The sequence below is a fragment of the Lissotriton helveticus genome, chromosome 8 (assembly GCF_964261635.1).
Source record: "Lissotriton helveticus chromosome 8, aLisHel1.1, whole genome shotgun sequence".
NCBI lineage: Eukaryota > Metazoa > Chordata > Amphibia > Caudata > Salamandridae > Lissotriton > Lissotriton helveticus.
The window spans coordinates 55,634,872-55,659,158 of NC_136069.1; the positions used below are offsets into that span (position 1 = coordinate 55,634,872).

The 24,287-nt window shown below is 51.6% G+C and overlaps 1 protein-coding gene across 1 annotated transcript in view; it reads right to left on the bottom strand.

Moving 5' to 3' along the window:
* The window catches only part of PTGFRN (prostaglandin F2 receptor inhibitor), a 443,807-nt gene that overhangs the window by 132,241 nt on the left and 287,279 nt on the right, over positions 1–24,287 (bottom strand). Inside the window, exon 5 of the mRNA XM_078656608.1 lies at positions 7,642–8,064. Within this exon, the coding sequence (XP_078512734.1) occupies positions 7,642–8,064 (423 nt within the window). The remainder of the gene's footprint in view (positions 1–7,641; positions 8,065–24,287) is intronic.

Here is a 24,287-nt window from a genome sequence, read left to right on the forward strand (position 1 = left end):
CTTGTGATCCGTTTTTTGTGCCTCTGGTTCCTGTTCGTGCCTCTGAGCCCTGCTTGTGATCCGGTTTTTGTGCCTCTGTACCCCCTGCCCCCTCGTTGCTTGTGCTTGCTCTACTGCCCCTGCCCCCTCATTACTTGTTGTGCCTCTGTGCCCTGCTTGTGATCCGGTTTTTGTGCCTCTGTGCCCTGCTTGTGATCCGGTTTTTGTGCCTCTGTGTCCTGCTTGTGATCCAGTTTTTGTGCCTCTGTACCCTGCTTGTGATCCAGTTTTCGTGCCTCTGTGCCCTGTTTGTGCCTCTGTTCCCTGTTCGTGCCTCTGTTCCCTGCTTGTGATCCCCGTTCGTGTCTCTGTGCCCTGCTCGTGCCTGTTCCCTGCTCGTGCCTCTGTTCCCTGCTCGTGCCTCTGTTCCCTGCTCGTGCCTCTGTTCCCTGCTCGTGCCTCTGTGCCCTGCTTGTGATCCGGTTTTTGTGCCTCTGTGCCCTGCTTGTGATCCGGTCTTTGTGCCTCTGTGCCCTGCTTGTGATCCGGTCTTTGTGCCTCTGTGCCCTGCTTGTAATCCGGTTTTTGTGCCTCTGGGCCCTGCTTGTAATTAGGTTTTCGTGCCTCTGTGCCCTGCTTGTGATCCGCTTTTTGTGCCTCAGTTTCCTGTTCGTGCCTCTGTGACCTGCTTGTGATCCGGTTTTTGTGCCTCTGTGCCCCCCTGCCCCCTCGTTCCTTGTGCTTGCTCTCCTGCCCCTGCCCCTGCCCCCTCATTGCTTGTGTGCCTCTGTGCCCTGCTGGTGATCCGGTTTTTGTGCCTCTGTGCCCTGCTTGTGATACGGTTTTTGTGCCTCGGTGCCCTGCTTGTGATCCGGTTTTTGTGCCTCTGTGCCCCCCTGCCCCCTCGTTGCTTGTGCTTGCTGCCCCCTCATTGCTTGTGCTTGCTCTCCTGCCCATGCCCCCTCGTTGTTTGCTGTGCCTCTGTGCCCTGCTTGTGATCCGGTTTTTGTGCCTCTGTGCCCTGCTTGTGATCCGGTTTTTGTGCCTCTGTGCCATGCTTGTAAACCGGTTTTTGTGCCTCTGTGCTCTGCTTGTAATCCGGTTTTTGTGCCTCTGTGCCCTGCTTGTAATCCGGTTTTTGTGCCTCTGTGCCCTGCTTGTAATCCAGTTTTTGTGCCTCTGTGCCCTGCTTGTGCCTCTGTTCCCTGCCCTGCTTGTGATCCGGTTTTTGTGCCTCTGTGCCCTGTTCGTGCCTCTGTTCCCTGTTCGTGCCTCTGTTCCCTGCTTGTGATCCCTGTTCGTGCCTCTGTGCCCTGCTCGTGCCTCTGTGCTCTGCTCGTGCCTCTGTGCCCTGCTTGTGATCCGGTTTTTGTGCCTCTGTGCCCTGCTTGTGATCCGGTTTTCGTGCCTCTGTGCCCTGCTTGTGATCCGTTTTTTGTGTCTCTGGTTCCTGTTCGTGCCTCTGAGCCCTGCTTGTGATCCGGTTTTTGTGCCTCTGTACCCCCTGCCCCCTCGTTGCTTGTGCTTGCTCTACTGCGCCTGCCCCCTCATTACTTGTTGTGCCTCTGTGCCCTGCTTGTGATCGGTTTTAGTGCCTCTGTGCCCTGCTTGTGCCTCTGTTCCCTGCCCTGCTTGTAATCCGGTTTTCGTGCCTCTGTGCCCTGTTCGTGCCTCTGTTCCCTGTTCGTGCCTCTGTTCCCTGTTCGTGCCTCTGTTCCCTGTTAGTGCCTCTGTTCCCTGCTTGTGATCCCTGTTCGTGCCTCTGTGCCCTGCTCGTGCCTCTGTGCCCTGCTCGTGCCTCTGTGCCCTGCTTGTGATCCGGTTTTTGTGCCTCTGTGCCCTGCTTGTGATCCGGTTTTTGTGCCTCTGTGCCCTGTTCGTGCCTCTGTTCCCTGCTTGTGCCTCTGTTCCCTGTTCGTGCCTCTGTTCCCTGCTTGTGATCCGGTTTTTGTGCCTCTGTGCCCTGCTTGTGATCCGGTTTTGTGCCTCTGTTCCCTGCTCGTGCCTCTGTTCCCTGCTCGTGCCTCTGTTCCCTGCTTGCGATCAGGTTTTTGTGCCTCTGTTCCCTGCCCGTGCCTCTGTTCCCTGCCCGTGCCTCTGTTCCCTGCCCGTGCCTTTGTTCCCTGCCCGTGCCTTTGTTCCCTGCCCGTGCCTCTGTTCCCTGCTCGTGCCTGTGCCTCTGTTCCCTGCTCGTGCCTGTGCCTCTGTTCCCTGCCCGTGCCTTTGTTCCCTGCCCGTGCCTCTGTTCCCTGCTTGTGATCCGGTTTTTGTGCCTCTGTGCCCTGCTTGTGATCCGGTTTTTGTGCCTCTGTGCCATGCTTGTAAACCGGTTTTTGTGCCTCTGTGCTCTGCTTGTAATCCGGTTTTTGTGCCTCTGTGCCCTGCTTGTGATCCGGTTTTTGTGCCTCTGTGCCATGCTTGTAAACCGGTTTTTGTGCCTCTGTGCTCTGCTTGTGATCCGGTTTTTGTGCCTCTGTGCCATGCTTGTAAACCGGTTTTTGTGCCTCTGTGCTCTGCTTGTAATCCGGTTTTTGTGCCTCTGTGCCCTGCTTGTAATCCGGTTATTGTGCCTCTGTGCCCCCCTGCCCCCTTGTTGCTTGTGCTTGCTGCCCCCCTCGTTGCTTGTGCTTGCTCTCCTGCCCCTGCCCCCTCGTTGCTTGTTGTGCCTCTGTGCCCTGCTTGTGATCCGGTTATTGTGCCTCTGTGCCCCCCTGCCCCCTTGTTGCTTGTGCTTGCTGCCCCCCTCGTTGCTTGTGCTTGCTCTCCTGCCCCTGCCCCCTCGTTGCTTGTTGTGCCTCTGTGCCCTGCTTGTGATCCGGTTTTTGTGCCTCTGTGCCCTGCTTGTGATCCGGTTTTCGTGCCTCTGTGCCCAGCTGTTGTGCGTCTGCCCCCTCGTTGTGCTTGCTTTCCGGCCCCCCTCGTTGTGCTTACTCCCCTGCCCCCTTGTTGCTTGTGCTTGCTCTCCTGCCCCTGCCCCCTCGTTGCTTGTTGTGCCTCTGTGCCCTGCTTGTGATCCGGTTTTTGTGCCTCTGTGCACTACTTGTGATCCGGTTTTTGTGCCTCTGTGCCCCCCTGCCCCCTCGTTGCTTGTGCTTGCTGCCACCTCGTTGCTTGTGCTTGCTCTCCTGCCCCTGCCCCCTCGTTGCTTGTTGTGCCTCTGTGCCCTGCTTGTGATCTGGTTTTTGTGCCTCTGTGCCCTGCTTGTGATCCTGTTTTTGTGCCTCTGTGCCCCCCTGCCCCTTTGTTGCTTGTGCTTGCTGCCCCCCTCGTTGCTTGTGCTTGCTCTGCTGCTCCTGCCCCCTCGTTGCTTGTTGTGCCTCTGTGTCCTGCTTGTGATCCGGTTTTCGTGCCTCTGTGCCCTGCTTGTGATCCGTTTTTTGTGCCTCTGGTTCCTGTTCGTGCCTCTGAGCCCTGCTTGTGATCCGGTTTTTGTGCCTCTGTACCCCCTGCCCCCTCGTTGCTTGTGCTTGCTCTACTGCCCCTGCCCCCTCATTACTTGTTGTGCCTCTGTGCCCTGCTTGTGATCCGGTTTTTGTGCCTCTGTGCCCTGCTTGTGATCCGGTTTTTGTGCCTCTGTGTCCTGCTTGTGATCCAGTTTTTGTGCCTCTGTACCCTGCTTGTGATCCAGTTTTCGTGCCTCTGTGCCCTGTTTGTGCCTCTGTTCCCTGTTCGTGCCTCTGTTCCCTGCTTGTGATCCCCGTTCGTGTCTCTGTGCCCTGCTCGTGCCTGTTCCCTGCTCGTGCCTCTGTTCCCTGCTCGTGCCTCTGTTCCCTGCTCGTGCCTCTGTTCCCTGCTCGTGCCTCTGTGCCCTGCTTGTGATCCGGTTTTTGTGCCTCTGTGCCCTGCTTGTGATCCGGTCTTTGTGCCTCTGTGCCCTGCTTGTGATCCGGTCTTTGTGCCTCTGTGCCCTGCTTGTAATCCGGTTTTTGTGCCTCTGGGCCCTGCTTGTAATTAGGTTTTCGTGCCTCTGTGCCCTGCTTGTGATCCGCTTTTTGTGCCTCAGTTTCCTGTTCGTGCCTCTGTGACCTGCTTGTGATCCGGTTTTTGTGCCTCTGTGCCCCCCTGCCCCCTCGTTCCTTGTGCTTGCTCTCCTGCCCCTGCCCCCTCATTGCTTGTGTGCCTCTGTGCCCTGCTGGTGATCCGGTTTTTGTGCCTCTGTGCCCTGCTTGTGATACGGTTTTTGTGCCTCGGTGCCCTGCTTGTGATCCGGTTTTTGTGCCTCTGTGCCCCCCTGCCCCCTCGTTGCTTGTGCTTGCTGCCCCCTCATTGCTTGTGCTTGCTCTCCTGCCCATGCCCCCTCGTTGTTTGCTGTGCCTCTGTGCCCTGCTTGTGATCCGGTTTTTGTGCCTCTGTGCCCTGCTTGTGATCCGGTTTTTGTGCCTCTGTGCCATGCTTGTAAACCGGTTTTTGTACCTCTGTGCTCTGCTTGTAATCCGGTTTTTGTGCCTCTGTGCCCTGCTTGTAATCCGGTTTTTGTGCCTCTGTGCCCTGCTTGTAATCCAGTTTTTGTGCCTCTGTGCCCTGCTTGTGCCTCTGTTCCCTGCCCTGCTTGTGATCCGGTTTTTGTGCCTCTGTGCCCTGTTCGTGCCTCTGTTCCCTGTTCGTGCCTCTGTTCCCTGCTTGTGATCCCTGTTCGTGCCTCTGTGCCCTGCTCGTGCCTCTGTGCTCTGCTCGTGCCTCTGTGCCCTGCTTGTGATCCGGTTTTTGTGCCTCTGTGCCCTGCTTGTGATCCGGTTTTCGTGCCTCTGTGCCCTGCTTGTGATCCGTTTTTTGTGTCTCTGGTTCCTGTTCGTGCCTCTGAGCCCTGCTTGTGATCCGGTTTTTGTGCCTCTGTACCCCCTGCCCCCTCGTTGCTTGTGCTTGCTCTACTGCGCCTGCCCCCTCATTACTTGTTGTGCCTCTGTGCCCTGCTTGTGATCGGTTTTAGTGCCTCTGTGCCCTGCTTGTGCCTCTGTTCCCTGCCCTGCTTGTAATCCGGTTTTCGTGCCTCTGTGCCCTGTTCGTGCCTCTGTTCCCTGTTCGTGCCTCTGTTCCCTGTTCGTGCCTCTGTGCCCTGCTTGTGATCCCTGTTCGTGCCTCTGTGCCCTGCTCGTGCCTCTGTGCCCTGCTCGTGATCCGGTTTTTGTGCCTCTGTGCCCTGCTTGTGATCCGGTTTTTGTGCCTCTGTGCCCTGTTCGTGCCTCTGTTCCCTGCTCGTGCCTCTGTTCCCTGTTCGTGCCTCTGTTCCCTGCTTGTGATCCGGTTTTTGTGCCTCTGTGCCCTGCTTGTGATCCGGTTTTGTGCCTCTGTTCCCTGCTCGTGCCTCTGTTCCCTGCTCGTGCCTCTGTTCCCTGCTCGTGCCTCTGTTCCCTGCTTGCGATCAGGTTTTTGTGCCTCTGTTCCCTGCCCGTGCCTTTGTTCCCTGCCCGTGCCTCTGCCTCTGTTCCCTGCTCGTGCCTGTGCCTCTGTTCCCTGCTTGTGATCCGGTTTTTCGTGCCTCTGTTCCCTGCTTGTGATCCGGTTTTTCGTGCCTCTGTTCCCTGCTTGTGATCCGGTTTTTCGTGCCTCTGTTCCCTGCTTGTGATCCGGTTTTTCGTGCCTCTGTTCCCTGCTTGTGATCCGGTTTTTCGTGCCTCTGTTCCCTAGGGCGTTACTGGGCAGAGAGGTGTGTGTAGGTGTGTGTGTGTGTGTGTGTGTGTGTGTAGGTGTGTGTGTGTAGGTGTGTGTGTGTAGGTGTGTGTGTGTAGGTGTGTGTGTGTAGGTGTGTGTGTGTAGGTGTGTGTGTGTAGGTGTGTGTGTGTAGGTGTGTGTGTGTAGGTGTGTGTGTAGGTGTGTGTGTGTGTGTGTGTGTGTGTGTGTGTGTGTGTGTGTGTGTGTGTGTGTGTGTGTGTGTGTGTGTGTGTGTGTGTGTGTGTGTGTGTGTGTGTGTGTGTGTGTGTGTGTGTGTGTGTGTGTCTCTGTCTGTGGCTCTGTGTGTGTGTGTGTGCGCGTGTGGCTCTGTGCGTGTGGCTTTGTGTGGCTCTGTGTGTGTGGGTGCAAATGCAATAGGTCTCGCATTTGCGAGAGATTAAGCTATTGGCATTGTAAATAACAATGCCATTTACTTATATGTTTTAAAAACAAAAATAATGTCATGAGCAATGCCAATAGCTCTAACTTTAACAAGGACGAGACCATTGCATTGTAAATGCTTGTTTCTCTTATGATCGGGTAATATTGTGTATAGTAGTAAACATGATTCCGACTGATCTTCTTCAAGTTGCATACCCACGGGTGCCTGCTGGCCTCTTTATAACTGCATTACATGCAGTATTGTCATCAGCGGTGATGGTCCGGACAGGTTTGAATCGGCCCCTTCTGCTGGCGAATCTGCCTTTAGGTCTTGCCCTGCCTCTGCAACCTCTCCTATCTTGGAGGGAACCTGCACAACAAGCCCTTCCTTTTTATAATACTACAAGAATTCTTCCAAGACCTTCTCCTGTGGTTAGGGTGTAACTGGTCTGTCTAAATCCATCACCTCTTGTTCTGTGCCTTTTTCTTGTGGAGCCTTTACATCGATTTAGGCGAGTTGTCAAACTCTTGCTTCCGTCTCATCCAGGTCTTCATTTTAGCTGAGGCATTGTGTTTTCTCACAACATTGAGAGCCTTTTGGGCGACGTTGACTGTTTCTATTCTTTTCTTCAGCATCAGTGTTGAAGTCTCCGTGGCAGGAGGTTCCTTGTGCCTTCCATGCTCTCGATCACCTTTCGACATCGAAGCTGATTCTGAGTGTCAGACTCCGACGGTATCGTTTTCCTTGTACCTGTTGGGGTCTTTCAACTTCTCCTTGTATTGTATTGTATTGTATTGTATGCACATTTGTATAGCGCATGGCTACCTGGAGGCATCCCAGCGCTTGGGCCAACAGGTATTGAAGGTTTCAGCGTCAAAACTGTCTTAGCGTCCTTAGAGTCTGATGTTTTCAGCTCAGTATCTGGGAACCCTTGGTTAGTAACCTGAAGTTTCTTTTTTTGTATTTTTACCTCTTTTGACACCCTATAGGGTGCTCTCTCACTGTGTGCCTCGATGAATTTTTAAATGTCAGGACCTTCTCCTTGGGATACAGTGGTGTCTTATGTGCTTCTTCGTCACCTCACAATCTGAAGTCCTTGAGGGACAACTGCTCTGGAGAGAGGGCAGCAGAGTAGAAAACATGCCCACACTACAGCCATTACTGTCGCTGAGGTTATACCAGGAACACGCCTTCCCTGAAAGATGCAATAACTACTTCAGTCCCTGGTGGAAATTCCATTTCACCAGTTTCAAATGGTTTAAACTAGATCGAGCTGTGGTCAATTGGTTAGCTTACGGAGAAAAATACAGTTGGAACTGGAAAATGGGCCCTTATGCGAGTCATGTTCACTCCAATAGCCTCTACTTCACTCAGCTGGTATATTAGTATTATCAGACACATTGTAATTATGTTTTTTGATGAACAATTACAGCCCAAGTTAAAAAATAAGGTACCACCTGCCAAAGAACCCACCAAAAAGACATTTGTAACTGATCAACTGGGATTTCCATTACAGAAGGATGATGGTGGTCTTTGTTCTACCTAACGCAATGTGCTGTAAGAAGAATATCAGTGGTGTTAAGCGAAGACACATATCAGCACAGGCACACACTCCGCGACACGGCACATACCTTCAGACGGCCAGAAGATGCTCACTTGCTTAGATGTTTCCTCCTTGCTCTTGGTCCAACTAGCGGCCCCCTCTCTACTCCATGAAGCCACAACGCAGTAATAATTCCCCCGGTCAGAATCCATGGTCCACCGTATCCGTAACGTAAAGCTGGAGACATCAGGTTTGAAGAAAACAATGTCCCCGTTCTGGGCTCGGTCACGGTACTTGTTCTCCACCTGCACCACTGCGTCCTGGTCCATGGTGGCCACCAGCTCCGGGGACGCAACGGCATCACTGCGCTGCGCAATTGCGTAGTACCAGGCTACGGAAAAGCGCACACTGCTGGACGACTCGGCAGAAGATACTCTGCAGACCAGTTCTGTGGGGTCTTCTCGGTTCTTGGGGATGGTGGGGGCTTCCAATGACACCTCGTACTTAGGAACTAGAGATCCCGGAAACAAAAAAAATACAGAGAGTGAGGTGAGACTCACTAAAAGACAAAAAGAAAAGCAACAAAAAGGAAGAACAGGAGAGCATTGGCAGGCAACTGCATGTAACAAAACAAACACCAACCAAGACAAAGAAAGGGGTTTAAGTCACTGTAAATAAAGGAGACAAAAGAGAAAGCCAGCACTAAAAAAAGTGGGTAGAAGGCAAAGAGGTGCAGGAAAGAGTTACAAATTAGGAACAAAGGAAGCCTAGTAAATAGGTGAGAAGAAAAATTATGGGAAGAAATTAACACTTCAAATTAAGGAATTCACAAATAAAGAAAGGAGGTAAGGCAGGAGTTATTCTTTAGGTTAAAAGAAAATTTTGAAGAGTGAAAGTGAATAGAAAGTTGTGAAATTAAGGAGAATGGAAAGAGAATGGAAAGAAAACCTACTGTGTGGTGTAAGGAAAGAAAGCAAGAGCAATAAATAGCAAATGGGAAGACATTTAGAATAATATGACTGAATGCAAAAATAAAGTAGGAGGGAATGTAAGAGGAGTGGAAGTTCAAGAAGTGGACTAAATAGGAAGAAAGTGAGCCAAAAGGCAGATGAAAGAAACCAGTGGATGAAAATGTGAGAGACAGCAATAGGAATATAGCAAAGATAGAACTAAGGAAGATAGTTAAATGAGTAAGAAAAAACAAGAAACAGCATCCCCATTAGACCTGTGGAGGCAACTGTGATTAAGATTTTTCTCTTTTTTCTTGCAAACATATGGCACAAAAAATTAAAACTAACATTTGCAAAGCCAAAAGGTCTGGACTTTGGGAACTGTTGACTTTACTAATAGTTTTTAGGAATGCTGTACACCATGGGTACTCTCAAACATTTACACAGGAGCCACATCATATTGGTATGCCATGCGGCTGAGGGATGCATTGATGCCAGCAGTGGCGGTCAGGGGACAGATGAATGTCAGGTGGTTGTAGGTAGGCTGAAAAATGTATATGGTACTGACCATTAGTTGTGGAGTTATTTTGTGGGTTTCATTCCATACTGCCTTCTAACTTATACCTCTAGTCTCTAGAAGAGATACAGATTTGTCAATATTGCACTATGCTGTATCTGAGTGACTGCCCTATTCCGCACCCTGGGGTAAGCATTCTCTGCTTGCTATCGCTACCTTTAGCGAGTCACGCGTGAATGAAACTCATCATTCACGATGATGAGTCAGTTTTAATACATTTTTGTGTATTTTGGGATGTCCTACGTTATATATTATGGAGTGATACCTACAAGAAATTATTTATGAAAATTTCGTATTCAAGTGTCACAAATGTATGTACCTTTGTAATAATTTTTAGAGATATGTGTTCATGCAAAAAAACATAACAATAATGATACGTATAAGGAAATGTTTTGAAATTTACAAAAAGTTTGATGTTCAAATTAAATGTTATGATATACGTCTAGATAGATTAATACAACAAGGGTGTTGTGGTAATATAGAACCTTAGTTGTCGTTTGATAAATTGAAAATGTCGGCATAGAGGTTCCTACCACATTCGGCGTCTTCTTCCCTCCCTCCTCTAGGACCTAAAAATAATTTAGGGAGGGCCTTTTTCCCTTTAGTGGGCTAGAAATCATCCTACAGCTTTTCCTTTTTCACTCCCAGTACCCAGCAAAATCGTCCCAAAAGAAAGGTAAAAACCAAGATCCCTTTAGAAAGAATAAGCAGCAATTTCTCAGAAGACAGAGCCCGATATTTGACCTGTCTTTTAAAACACAGCAAATGTGACGAGATAAAAACAAAATTTAAATGCCTCTAGTGCTCAACAAATCTGAACATTATTATTTTGGGGGTGCTCAGCACCCACCACTCCTAAAATAAACAAGCTCATAGATGGAATATTGTTCCTCACAAGCACGCATGATTGGTGGACTGCTGGTGTCAGAGAGAAGTAGAATCGGTGATGCAGAAAGATAGGAAACAAGAACCCTTTTCAAAGACATACAGCACATTTACTGCTTTCTGAACTAGCATACGGGGATACAGCTGAAAATACATACACTCTCATGGAGCGCCTCATGAAAAAGACAATTCATAAAGGGGGTGGTGATGGACAGAGTATCTGAATTAAGCAGACCACTCTTACCCAGTCAAAAGATCAGGGCTTGATCCATCACCGTTTTTTAGCTCACTGCACCATCCCAGTTCAGAACCTGGCTACATGCAAATTAGTCTGACCCTGGCCCAGTGCATCATGGGAACAGGGCAGACCAAACTACCAAGCCAATTCTTTACTGGAAAGGAAACAAGCTTCCGGGGACCGGTTTCTGGCATTACAGCCGTCTTCGGTCCGGCTTGCTTGAATCCTGATGGTGCAGTGAGCAAGGGACTCGCATCTGAGAATACCCTTCCACACTTGTGGTGGCCAAAACGATTCATAAAAAGGGTGGTGATGGACAGAGTATCTGAATTAAGCAGAACACTCCTACCCAGTCAAAAGATCAGGGCTTGATCCATCACCGTTTTTTAGCTCACTGCACCATCCCAGCTCAGAACCTGGCTACATGCAAATTAGTCTGACCCTGGCCCAGTGCATCATGGGAACAGGGCAGACCAAACTACCAAGCCAATTCTTTACTGGAAAGGAAACAAGCTTCCGGGGACCGGTTTCTGGCATTACAGCCGTCTTCGGCCCGGCTCAATTCATAAAGGGGGTGGTCATGAAAAAGACAAGCATTGGCATAGCCAATAGGTCCCGCCTTTGGGACCTTATAAGTGTTTAGTTATCCAGCACAAATATCCTTGGTGCAACAATATTAAGTGTTGCATGGCTAAACATTTATAAGGTCCCAAAGGCAAGACCTATTGGCTATGCCAATGCTTGCTTTGAGCGAGTGGCTCATGCAGGTATGCCACTGTGAGGTACAGATGCTGCGAGTGCTTTTACAGGAGCACCTGTGACATTGCGCCTTATCAAAATGTATCTTGGGTCTGGTGTAATACTTCTAGCCCCTATTCCCATCTTCTCACACCCAATGCATCCTCAAATGTCCCATGTACAGCCGGGGTTGACACTCCTATTACCCCTGCCCTCCAGTAACACTTTACCTGTAACAGGTGGTGGAGGATGTGGTGTTGGTGGTGGTGGACTAGGTGGTGGTGGATGTGGTGGTGTTGGTGGACGTGTTGGTGGTGACGTGTTGGTAGTGGATGTGGTGGTGGAAGTGGTAGTGGTGGAAGTGGTAGCGGTGGTAGACATGCTGGTGGATGTGGTGGTGGTGGACGTGGTGGTCATGGATGTGGTGGACATGGTGGATGTGGTGGACATGGTGGACGTGGTGGTGGTGGACGTGGTGGTGGTGGACGTGGTGGTGGTGGACGTGGTGGTGGTGGACGTGGTGGTGGTGGACGTGGTGGTGGTGGACGTGGTGGTGGTGGTGGACGTGGTGGTGGTGGACGTGGTGGTGGTGGTGGACATGGTGGTGGTGGTGGAGGAGGACGTGGTGGTGAATGTGGTGGTGCAGGACATGGTGGTGGATGTGGTTGTGGTGGTGGTGGTTGTGGTGTGATGGTGGACGTGGTGGTTATGGTGGACGTGGTGGTTATGGTGGATGTGGTGGACATTGTAGTGGTGGAGGTGCTGGACATGGTGGTGCTGGAGGTGGTGGTGGGTGGTGACCGTGGTGGTGGACATGGACGTGGTGGTGGATGTGGTGGTGGACGTGGATGTGGTGGTGGACGTGGTAGTGGTGGAGGTGGCGGAAGTGGTAGTGGATGTGATGGTGGTGGACGCAGTGGTGGATGTGGTGGACGTGGTGGTGGTGGATGTTGACATGGTGGTGGTGGTGATGTGGTGGTGGTGGTGGATGTGGTGGTGGTGGACATGGTGGTGGTGGATGTGGTGGTGGATGTAGTGGTGGTGGTGGAGGACGTGGTGGTGGTGGTGGACATGGACATGGTGGTGGTGGAGGACGTGATTGTAGTGGATGTGGTCGGGGTGGACGTGGTGGTGGTGGATGTGGTGACTGTGGTGGTGGACATGGACGTAGTGGTGGATGTGGTGGTGGTGGATGTAGTGTTGGTGGATGTGGTGGTGGATGTGTTGGCGGTGGACGTGGTGGTGGTGGACGTGGACGCGGTGGTGGATACGGTGGTGGTGGGCACGGTGGTGGATGTGGTGGTGGATGTGGTGGTGGACATGGTGATGGTGGATGTGGTGGTGGACGTGGTGGTGGACGTGGTGGTGGACGTGGTGATGGACATGGTGGTGGACATGGTGGTGGTGGAGGACGTGGTGGTGGTGGATGTGGTGGTGGATGTGGAGGTAGTGGTGCTGGATGCGGTGTTGGACGTGGTGGTGGACATAGTGGTGGTGGACATAGTGGTGGTGGACATAGTGGTGGTGGACATAGTGGTGGTGGACATAGTGGTGGTGGACAGTGGTGGTGGACAGTGGTGGTGGACGTGGTGGTGGACATGGTGGTGGACATGGTGGTGGATGTGGTGGTGGTGAAGGATGTGGTTGTAGTGGATGTGGTGGTCGGGGTGGACGTGCTGGTGGACATGGTAGTGGAGGTGGAAGTGGCGGTGGTGGATGTGGTGGTGGACGTGGTGGTAGACGTGGTGGTAGAGGTGGTGGTGTTGGATGTGGTGATGGACATGGTGGTAGTGGAGGACGTGGTCGTGGTGGTGGACATGGACGTGGTGGTGGATGTGGTGGTGGAGTAGGTGGTGGGGTGGACGTGGTGGTGGGGTGAATGTGGTGGTGGACTTGGTGGTGGGGGTGGACGTGGTGGTGGGGTGGACATGGTGGTGGTGGAGGCGTGGTAGTGGACGCGGTGGTGGTGGACGCGGTGGTGGTGGACATGGTGGTGATGGACATGGTGGTGGTGGATGTGGTGGTGCTGGACATGGTGGACGTGGGCATGGTGGACATGGTGGTGAAGGTGGTGGACATAGTTGTGGACAGAGTGGTGGACGTAGTGGTGGTGGACGTGGTGGTGGGCGTGGTGGTGGACGTGGTTGTAGTGGACGTGGTGGTCGGGGTGGATGTGGTGGTGGTGGAGATTGTGGAGGTGGTGGTGAACGTGGTGGTGGTGGATGTGGTGACCGTGGTGGTGGACATGGATGTGGTGGATGTGGTGGACGTGGCGGTGGATGTGGTGGTTGTGGATATGGTGGGGGTGGATGTGTTGGTGGTGGACGTGGTGGTGGTGGACGTGGTGGGGGTGGATGTGTTGGTGGTGGACGTGGTGGTGGTGGACGTGGTGGTGGATGTGGTCGTGGTCGTTATTGGACATGATGGAGGTGGACGTGGTGGTAGTGGACGTGGTGGAGGATGTGGTGATGGTGGCGGACGTGGTGATGGTGGCGGACGTGGTGATGGTGGCGGACGTGGTGATGGTGGCGGACGTGGTGATGGTGGCGGACGTGGTGATGGTGGCGGACGTGGTGATGGTGGCGGACGTGGTGATGGTGGCGGTGGACGTGGTGATGGTGGTGGTGGACGTGATGGTGGTGGGCGTGGTGGACGTGATGGTGGTGGGCGTGATGGACGTGGATGTGGGCATGGTGGAGGTGGATGTACTGATGATGGACGTGGTGGTGGATGTGGTGGTGGACATGGTGGTGGTGGACATGCTGGTGGTGGATGTAGTGGTGGACATGGTAGTGGACGTGCTGGTGGTGGACGTGCTGGACATGGTGGTGGTGAATGTGGTGGTGGACGTGGTGGTGGTGGACAGGTGGTGGACGTGCTCGTGGTGGACATGGTGGTGGACGTGGTGGACATGGTGGTGGTGGACGTGGTGGTGGTAGTGGTGGTGGACATGGTGGTGGATGTGGTGGTGGACATGGTGGTGGATGTGGCAGTGGATGTGGTGGTGGACATGGTGGTGGATGTGGTGGTGGACGTGGTCGTGGACGTGGTCGTGGACAGGTGGACATGTTGGTGGATGTGGTAATGGACGTGGTGGTGGTGGACATGGTTGTGGTGAATGTGGTGGACGTGGTGGTGGTGGCATTGGTAGTGGTGGTAGTGATGATGGTGGCTGTGGTGGCTGTGGTGGTGGTGTTGGACATGGTGGTGGTGGTTGGGGGGAAAGAATATGGTTATAGATTTGTTAAAAAGGTTCCGTTTTTAAGTGCGGTATTGGCTCACAATCTAACCATCAGAGGCCACGCGCAATTCATTATGGATTGTTAGGTTGTTGGTATCACTGAGAACCGATTGTATGGCTGCCCGTGAGCCCGTATGACCGCTGTGAGTACTTTCGTTTCCTGGATGTATGTCAGGCTGTTTATATAAACTGTGTTTACTGGTGCTTTTGTGCCTCTTTCAGGCGGATTGCTCCAATTCGTCAAGAACCATCTGATGTTCGTAGTAAAGGTACGGGTACTGTGCCAATCTACACCACTACGCAGCACGGCTATTGTTGTATCCCGTGCCTACCAAAATCGAATGTGTCCTTGTATAATGTAACTCGGTCTCATGTAAAGCGCTCCAATGTAAGATAACTGGTACTCATGTAAAGCACATTATTAAATGTCACCCACGAGTAAATGCACAGCCCACACGCAAACAAAGGAAAAAAGAAAAAAGTGCCAACAGTCATTATAAAACCCACTGTGTTCTGTCGCCAGTAAAAGATCCAGTATCGGGGGCGGGGCCAAAAGTGGACAGGGTGGCAACCAGTAGGGATTAAAATACCTCCGGTGCAATCATTGCACCTGCTTTTGCATAATTTGTGACGCCAAACGACACGCACGAATGAAAACTGCAAGCGGAGCAGAAACACAACTTTGGAATCTGTATTGATTCCAAGAAGCTCAAATGCCGCGAGCAGCGCATGCACGCTGCCATCGCTATCTGAGACCTAAAAAAGCATATGCTAGGCCAATAGCTTGCACCGATGTGAGAGCTATTGGCTTTGCCAATGTCTTTTAGCTCTGATTTATAGCTGCATGGCTGTGCAGCATGGCTAAAAGTAAAGTTAGAATAAAAGCGCTATGATGCTGGCAGTGCTGGCTGCGTCTTAGCACTTTTTTCCCCTTTGGGAGGTGGAAAACAGACAACAGGACAGACTCCGCATAGTAGCCTACGCTGACAACACCCAGCTCATCCTCTCCCTCACCATGGACCCCATCACTACCAACCTCAACATCCAGGAAGGAATGAAGGACATCGCATCCTGGATGAGCAGCAGCTGCCTGAAACTCAACTCGGAAAAGACAGAGATCCTCGTCCTTGGACCTTCCCCCTCGGCATGGGAAAACATCTGGTGGTCCATACCCCTCGGCAGCCCTCCCACCCCCACAGACCACACCCAAAAACTCAGCATCATACTCAACTCCTTCCTCTCCATGACCCGAAAGGTTAACGCCGTCACCTGCTTCAACACCCTCCGCATCCTCCGAAAGACCTTCAAATGGATCTCCCCCAATCGAGGAAAACCATCACCCACGGACTCATAACCAGCAGACTGGACTACGGAAATGCCTTTTACACCAGGATCAACAAATCTTTACTCCACAAACTCCATAACATACAGAACACTGCAGCCAGACTCGTCCTCTGTATTCCTCGACACAAACACATCACCCACACCTGCGGAACCTCCACTGGCTCCCTGTTGAGAACTAAGTAATGTTCAAGATACTCACCCATGCCTACAAATGCCTCCACAACACCCAACATCTCAACAATAGGACCTTTTTCCACGTTCCCAAGAGAAACCTCCGATCCACCGACCTCGCCCTTGCCGAACCCCTGAGCATCCACAGAGCACAAACATGAGGAAGCAACAAGGAGCACGGAATGGGAGGTAAAGAAGCAACACGGAGCTTGGGGTGGGAGAGAAAAAGAAGCAACACAGAGAACAGAGGGTGGTAGGGAAAAAAGCAACACGGAGCACAAGGGTGGAAGCGAAATTAGCAACACTGAGCACAGGGGTGGGAGGGAAAGATGTAACATGAAGCAAGGGGAGGGACGGAAAGAAGAAACAAAGAGCATGGGGTGTAAGGGGTGAGTGTGAAAGAAGCAATATGAAGCACAAGATGGGAGGGAAGAAGCAACGCAGATAACGGGTCGAAGGTCGATCAAATATAGAAAATAGTAGCTAAATCGCAATGCGTACAGGGTGTGGGCAGCTGAAGGACTTCAAGCTAAATCAACTAACAATTGGTCCATGCTCTGCAGAAAAGAAGAGGAAGTGATGTTGGAATGCTCTGGTCAATTAGGAGGCAGCAAAGAAGAGCGAAAATGAAGCCAACCTATGGAAAGCAATGGGCGTGCCCCAAGCCCTTATGGTAAACAATACCGACTGCAGCAACAGTGCACGCGCCGTTGGTAGGTAGGCGAGGCCTCAAAACAAGCATTGGAAATGCAATAGGTCTCGCAGCATTAGAGTTAGTGCTTTTAGAATTGTTTATGGGTTTTTTGTTGTAAATCTTTAGCATTTTTATTTCTTGTAGCCAATGCTAAAGAATTACAAATCAAAAAAGCCATAAACAATTGTAAAAGCTTTAACTAAAAATCCTCTGAGACCTATTGCACTGTGTGAGGGTGAGGTGTTGAGGGTGAGTGAGGGTGAGGGTGAGTGAGGGGTTGAGGGTGAGTGAGGGGTTGAGGGTGAGTGAGAGTGAGAGTGAGTGAGGGTGGGAGGTAAGGTTTTTTTTCCCTTCATTTTATAGATTTGGTAAAGGGATGAAAGGCCAGGTTATGCATGACTCCTCAATTACTCATCTGCCCCTTCATAGCATTTGAAAGCAGGGGCAGGAGGTTTTGATGGAGATAAATAACATAAAGTTATAGATGGGTAAAACGTTAATTAGGTGGATATTTTTCAATTCAGGGTTCTGAGTGACGTCATAGAACACTCGAGCTTCGCTCTTAGCTTGAAGCAATGACACTGCCTGAATATAATTTAATGTGCTGCTCAGAGCCACATTTTACACTGCTATGACTGATTCTCTGCTGCATGCCAATAAGTCGATTTGTGATGAAGTGTCACACAAAAGACATTGTTATGTCACATATAATGCAAACATGCAAATGTCACACATAAGTAAGTTGAAAACTTGGAAGCCCTGGACAAGAATTCTACCCAGGACTGCCTCCCACTGCCCCCCCCCCCAAAAAAAAATGGGTGCTTGACCATGAATGTTGTGATGCAGCTGCTGTATTGAATATGCTACTTACCAGTATGCATCTGTTCTTGGCATGTAGGGCTGCTAACATTCATATCTTAGCATTAGATCGCCGCCTAGTGTTGGGCTCGGATGATTGCACATTGTTGTCCTGGAAGAGTCTTCGAAGTATCCTGAGATAGGTGGCTCCTCCCCTGGACTACAGTGCGCATGGGCATCGGCTCCATCCCCAGATTGTTTTTCGCCATTGTGGCAGGAGATGGAGTGAAAGTGTAAAGGATGTCCATGCTAATGAATAAATACAATAGTATATCTGCAGCTGCGACAGGCACCGGGGAGGAGGGCGGGCGATATGAATGTTAGCAGCCCTACATGCCAAGAACAGATGCATACTGGTAAGTAGCATATTCAGTTCGAGGCATGTGGGCTGCTAAATTCATATCTTAGCATAGAATACATAGCAGTCCCTCCATCAGCGGCGGTTGCCCGTGCCAGCTGCAGAAACCTGAAAAAGTGTCTTAAGAACAGCCTGTCCTACAGCTGCTTGCTGCTTGGAATGCACATCAACACAGTAGTGTTTTGTGAAGGTATGTGGTGTGACCCACGTGGCTGCTCTGCAAATATCCTCTAAAGGAATGTTCCCTAGGAAAGCCATGGATGCCCCCAGTTTGCGTGTGGAGTGCGCTCTGGGGGGTATTGTTAAAGTGCGCTTGGCTTTCTGATAACATATCTGGATGCACTTAACAATCCACCTGGCTATCCCTGCTTTAGAAATTGGGTTGCCTTTGTGTTGTGGTGCGAAGGCAACAAAGAGTTGTTTTGTCTTTCTAAAGGGTTGTGTTCTGTCTATGTAGTACATCAACGCCCTCCGTACATCTAAGGTATGGAGCATTCTTTCCGCCACCGTTTGCGGGTTTTGAAAGAATGCTGGCAAGTCAATAGTTTGATTAAGATGAAACTGTGACACCACCTTAGGAAGGAATTTAGGGTTAGTGCGTAGCACCACCCTATTTGGGTGAATTTGAATGAACGGCTCTTGTATGGTGAGCGCTTGCAGCTCACTGACACGCCTCAGAGACGTAATAGCTATCAGAAAGGCCACTTTCCACGTAAGGAATTGGAGCTCACACGAGTGCAGTGGCTCAAATGGTGGCCCCATCAGTCTGGTGAGAACGACGTTGAGGTTCCACACCGGAGCTGGTGGAGTTCTTGGGGGAATGACTCTCTTCAGACCTTCAAGGAAGGCTTTAATGGCGGGCACCCTGAAGACAGAGAGGTGCTGCCTGTTCTGAAGATAAGCCGCTATGGCTGAGAGATGTATCCTAATGGAAGTGTACGCCAGATTGCACTTGTAGAGATGTAACAGATAACAGATGATGTTGGGAATAGATGCATCTAGCGGGTTGATGTCATTGGACGTACAGTAGATGACAAAACGCTTCCACTTAGCAGCATAGCATGCTCTAGTAGTAGGTTTCCTCGCCTCCTTGATGATACTCATGCATTCTGGAGGTAGGTTAAGGTATCCAAACTCTAGGACTTCAGGAGCCAGATCGCCAGGTTGAGCTGTCGTGGATCTGGATGCTGAATGTCTCCATGGTTCTGCGTCAAAAGACTGGGTGTGAGGCGCAGTCTTTGATGCGGCACCACCGAGAGTTCGAGGAACGTGGTGTACCAAGCTTGGCGCGCCCACGTTGGAGCAACCAGGACGAGAGTCATGGAGTGCTGCCTTAGCTTTCTTGCGACCAGCGGTATTAGAGGGGCTGGCGGAAAAGCGTATGCAAATTTGCCTGACCAGTTCATCCATATCGCATTCCCCTGCGACTGTGGGTGAGGGAACCTGGCGGCAAAGAGTCGGCATTTTGCGTTCTCCTTTGTTGCGAACAGGTCTATCTCCGGATGACCCCACTTTTGGAAGAACGGGTGGAGAACAGAAGGGTGTATCTCCCACTCGTGCATCTGATGGCTGTATCTGCTGAGCAGATCCGCCATCTGATTGTCCTTGCCCGGGAGGTGTTCTGCCATGAGGAAGATGTTCCTCTGAATGGCCCACTTCCACATGCTCTGAGCCAGATGAGACAGCTGTGGCGAGTGGGTGCCTCCCTGCTTTTGAATGTAGTACATCGCGGTCATGTTGTCCGTCCGGACTAGCACGACCTTGTTGCTCAGATGTACAATGAAGGACTTGAGCGCCATGAAGATTGCCATCAGTTCCAGATAGTTGATGTGCATCTTCTGTTGCTGCGTCGTCCATAGTCCCTGCACTGTGTAAGTGAGCACATGAGCTCCCCATCCCTGGAGAGATGCGTCCGTTGTCAGGATAATCTGCGGCACAGGCTCTTGGAACAGTCGGCCCTTGCAAAGGTTGTGTGGAGTCCACCAATGCAGAGAGTCGTATGCCCGACTGGTAACCAACACTAGGTCTGTCAATTGCCCACGAGCCTGTGTCCACTGATTCGCTAAGCACTCCTGGAGCGGGCGCATATGCAACCGTGCGTGAGGGACTATGAAGATGCAGGAGGCCATCATGCCTATCAACTGCATGAACACTCTCGCTGGCAGGGAGTGTTGTGGTCTGAATCGTTGGATCAGCGACTGAATGCTGTCGATTCTGACTTGGTTTGGCTGAGCCATGGCTGTCAGGGTGTTGATCGTAGCACCCAGGAACTGCCGGACATGTGCCGGCTGGAGATGCGATTTTGGGTAGTTCAGGGAGAAACCCAGATCGTGAAGCAGGCGAATTGTAGTCGACATGTCTGCGGCGCACTGTTGCTCCGACTTGGCTTGTACGAGCCAGTCGTCTAGGTAGGGGTAGACATGGATATTCTGCCTCCTGAGGTGCGCCGCCACTGTCGCTAGACACTTGGTGAACACCCTCGGGGCTGTTGTGACTCCGAAGGGTAGGACTTTGAACTGGTAGTGCCTGCCTTGAATAGTGAACCTGAGATATTTCCTGTGTGACGGGTGTAGTGGAATATGGAAATAAGCATCCTTGAGATCTAAGGTTGCTAAGAAGTCTCCCTGGTTTAGCAAGGGAAGAATCTGCTGCAGTGTAAGCATGTGGAAATGTTCCGATAGTATGTACAGGTTGAGGGGACGTAGATCGAGAATGGGCCTGAGAGAACCGTCCTTCTTTGGAATAAGGAAGTACAGGGAATATACCCCTGTGCCTTCCTCCCCCACCGGCACGAGCTCGATTGCGCCTTTTTGCAGCATCGCCACTACTTCCTGCTGCAATAAGTGCAAGTGCTCTGCGGACATAGGCCTTTGCCTTGGTGGGATGTTGGGTGGAGTGGACTTCAACTCTAGGCAATAACCATACTGAACTAATTGTCGCACCCACCTGTCTGTGGTGATGTTTCTCCAGACGGGCAGGAACTGCTGCAGTCTCCCCCCGACAGGTGTTAGGTGGTCGGGGGGCAGTGACAGAGAGTCACTGTTTGCTCGGAGTAGAGGTGCGGGAGCTGTTGTTTCCTCTGCCGCGACCTCTGTTGCTGTTGTTCCTATAACCTCCCTTGGTCTGCTTAGTGAACGAGGCTTGCGCCCCACCTTTGGAGAACTGGGATTGTTGACCCATCTGTCCTCTGGTGACTCCACGTGCACCTGAGCGACGAAAATTGCCGCCACGAAACTGTTGGGACTGCAGAGCCCCCATAGATTTAGCAGTTTCCGTGTCCTTCTTTATCTTCTCTAAGGTGGTGTCAACATCCGGACCAAACAGACTATCAGGATTGACCGGCTGATTCAGAATTGTCGTCTGAATATCCTGCTTGAACCCTGAGATGCGGAGCCAGGCTTGTCTTCTCAGCATAACGCTAGTGTTGATAGCCCTAGCAGCTGTGTCCGCAGCGTCAAGTGCACACTTGATGGCTGCGTTTGATATTAGCTTCCCTTCCTCAATAAGCATCTTGGTGCCTTCTTGGAACTGTGGGGGCAGGTGTTGTATAATTTGTTCTAGGGTGTCGTAGTGCGCCCTATCATAACGCGCCAGGAGCGCCTGTGTATTTGCGATGCGCCAAAAGTTTGCCGCCTGTGCAGCCACTCTTTTGCCTCCTGCCTCAAGCACTTTGGACTCCTTGTCCGGGGGAGGAGCTTCACCCGTTGTCTGGGAGTTGGCACGTTTCCTGGCATTGGCAACCACAAGAGAGTCCAGTGGCAACTGTCCCCGGATGTAGACGGGGTCCGCAGGAGCAGGCCTGTACTTCTTTTCAATGCGAGGGTTGACCACTCTAGCCCTCGTAGGCTCCTTAAAAATGTCTCCAGCATGTTTGAGAACACCTTTCAGCATAGGAAGTGTTTTTACTGTCCTCTCAGATATGGCAAAGGTGTCAAAAAGGAAGTCTTCCTCAACCGGGTCGGCATGCATGTCCACATCATGATTGGCCGCCGCCCGTTCAATTAGTGCATGAAATCCTGCTGAGTCCTCAGTCGGGGATGCACGTGCATTAAAGGTCTGCGGGTCTTGGCCCGCCCCCTGGGTGTTTTGGTCACCAGAGTCGTCGTATGAATCTGGTTGTACATCAGGGTCATCGATGGGGAAATTGTACTGTTCATCCTCATCATCTTCCTCCCCCACAGAGTGTTCTGGGGAGGGAGTAGGGCTCCGTCTTGGAGGAGGCTGAATCGGCTCCGTGAGGCCTACGGCGTCAAGGGGCACCCTCTTCTTCTTCAACGGGATGACGTAGGGGTCCACCGGCTCCGAAGTGATCTTCCGTTTATAGAGGGTCAGCTTGCCGGTGGCAGCATCGATGAAATGCTCTGAATCGTCCACCGATTCGAGTACACGACGTGGAAGAGGGTCTGGCAGTGAGGAAACCTGCTTCGGAGCCGATTTCGTCGAAAACGCTTTCGGCGCCTCCTTAGGTGGCAAGAGAAAAAGGAGTTTCCCCGAAGGCTTAGCCGGAGCGTCCTTTTGCGGCTGCGGTGATGGCATCGGAGCCGATGGAGCAAGGGCCTTCTCCCTGATTCTCTGCAGTGACTCCGCAATAGGGGACGGTACACTGCCAGTCGGTTTTGTCGCCGACAAGGATGCTTTGAGCGGTCCCTCGGATCCGACGCCCTCGCGGGCCTTGTGCGGTTTGGGCGCGGAAACCTTCTTCGGGTCCTCCGAATCTTGAGGCCGGGGCGCCGACTTCTTGGGCGTAGCCTCTTTGGAGCCGACCTTGGCGGGCTTGGACGGCGCCGGAGCCGTTGATCCGAGCCGACTATCTTTCTTGGGGGCCCCTTCATCGGGCGTCGGCTTCGATTTCGGAGCGTCGGAATCGACCGACTTCCTCGGCTTCTGCGGACCGGAGGTCGACGGAGCCGACGGGGTGACGGGCACCGACTTCTTCACAGGCACGGCAGCCATCTTAGGAACACTCGAGTCCTTTGGTTTCAGTTTCGATTTCGGGTCGGCCATTTTAGGTGTTGACGACCCCGACGGTTTCAGTTTCGGTTTCGAAACATCGTGCCCAGCAAGTGAGTCCGAAGCCGGGCCTGAAGGCGGGGCTGTGGCTTGCGGCAACGGGTCCAGGGTAAGGCCGACAGGCGATCCCGTGTCCCGGTCGTCCTCGAAACTTTCGGGGCAGAGCTCGTCCGCAGAGCTGTCCGCCGCGGCCCCATAAATTTCATCGTCGTCTCCTACCTCTTCGACGTACTCGAGGACCGGACCCGCGACTCCGTCGTCGTCACCCGGATCCGCCTCGACCTCCGACTGTGAGGGGGAGATTTGTAGAAGGTGACCCTGGACCTCTTCTTCCGGGTCGCCGAAGATGTTCTCCGGATCCGGGGCCGCTTGCCTAGCTTCCAAGCGCACCGCGCGCCGAAGCTTGAGAGTTTTCTTGGAGCGGAACTGTGCACAGGCCTTGCACTTGCCGTCGTCGTGGTCCGGTGAAAGGCACTTGTTACACACAGGGTGTAGATCGATGTGTGGGTACTTAGACCCACAGAGCGGGCAGTACTTGAACGGGCTCCGCTCCATGTCCGTAAAGGCTTGCTGTCGTGTCGCGATGAGAAGGCCTCAAAGTTTAGAAAGCGAAGAAAACTCCGCTTATTCCGGCTTCAAGAGACGGAAGACTCGAGACCGAGCGCAGACAATACCGACGCAAGAAAATCGAGGCCTTTTGGCCGGTAAAAGATAGTTTTACTTGGTTCCGACAGTAAGACGTCGAAACCACATCCGAACCCAATGGCGGAAAAAAACAATCTGGGGATGGAGCCGATGCCCATGCGCACTGTAGTCCAGGGGAGGAGCCACCTATCTCAGGATACTTCGAAGACTCTTCCAGGACAACAATGTGCAATCATCCGAGCCCAACACTAGGCGGCGATCTAATGCTAAGATATGAATTTAGCAGCCCACATGCCTCGAACTCGATATTACAAAGCTGTTTCATGTGTCATCTTGAATATTTTAAAATATTCGGTGACAGGTCAATGCAGACTATGAATTGTTGATTTCAGCAAATAATTTCAAATTTACCTTGTAAATAAAGACGGCCCTATTCTGTGTACATCCACAAATCAGTTGTCTGTGCAAACATCAGGACAGGAGGGCGTAGGAAGCCTCACCAAGCCCGCTATGTAATCTTATGCTCTCTTTTTAGCAAACAAAACGTCCAGTCTGACCTTATCTGGAAGGTGATTGGTTGTTTGGAGAGATTTGCGGGAGGATAAATGTACTGCGTATGGCCAAAGTGAATACACTGGTCCAGGAATGAGAGAGCACATTAAGGAGTTTTGGTCAACTAACGTTCCATGTAAATTTAAGAAACATTACCTCTCACACCTGACAGTTTACTGAAGGACTTTGTGTAGGATAAATACTCTTCTTGTCTTTTATTTATGATGCCAATGCATTCTGGTTGTTGTAGTCTAGGTGTGCTTCAGGGGAGCTAATTGGACTAACAGAAATATTAAAAATGAATTAATAAAATAAAGCTGGGGACTAGACAATATAGCTCTGATTACGAGCGGAACGGACATGAGCGGTGCTGTCCAACTCCTGTGTAAACCCCTGTTTGCACAGGGGTCGCACTTACGAGTTAAGTATTTACTGCACCTTGTATTATCGGGTATCTCGCCAGAATTTACCCT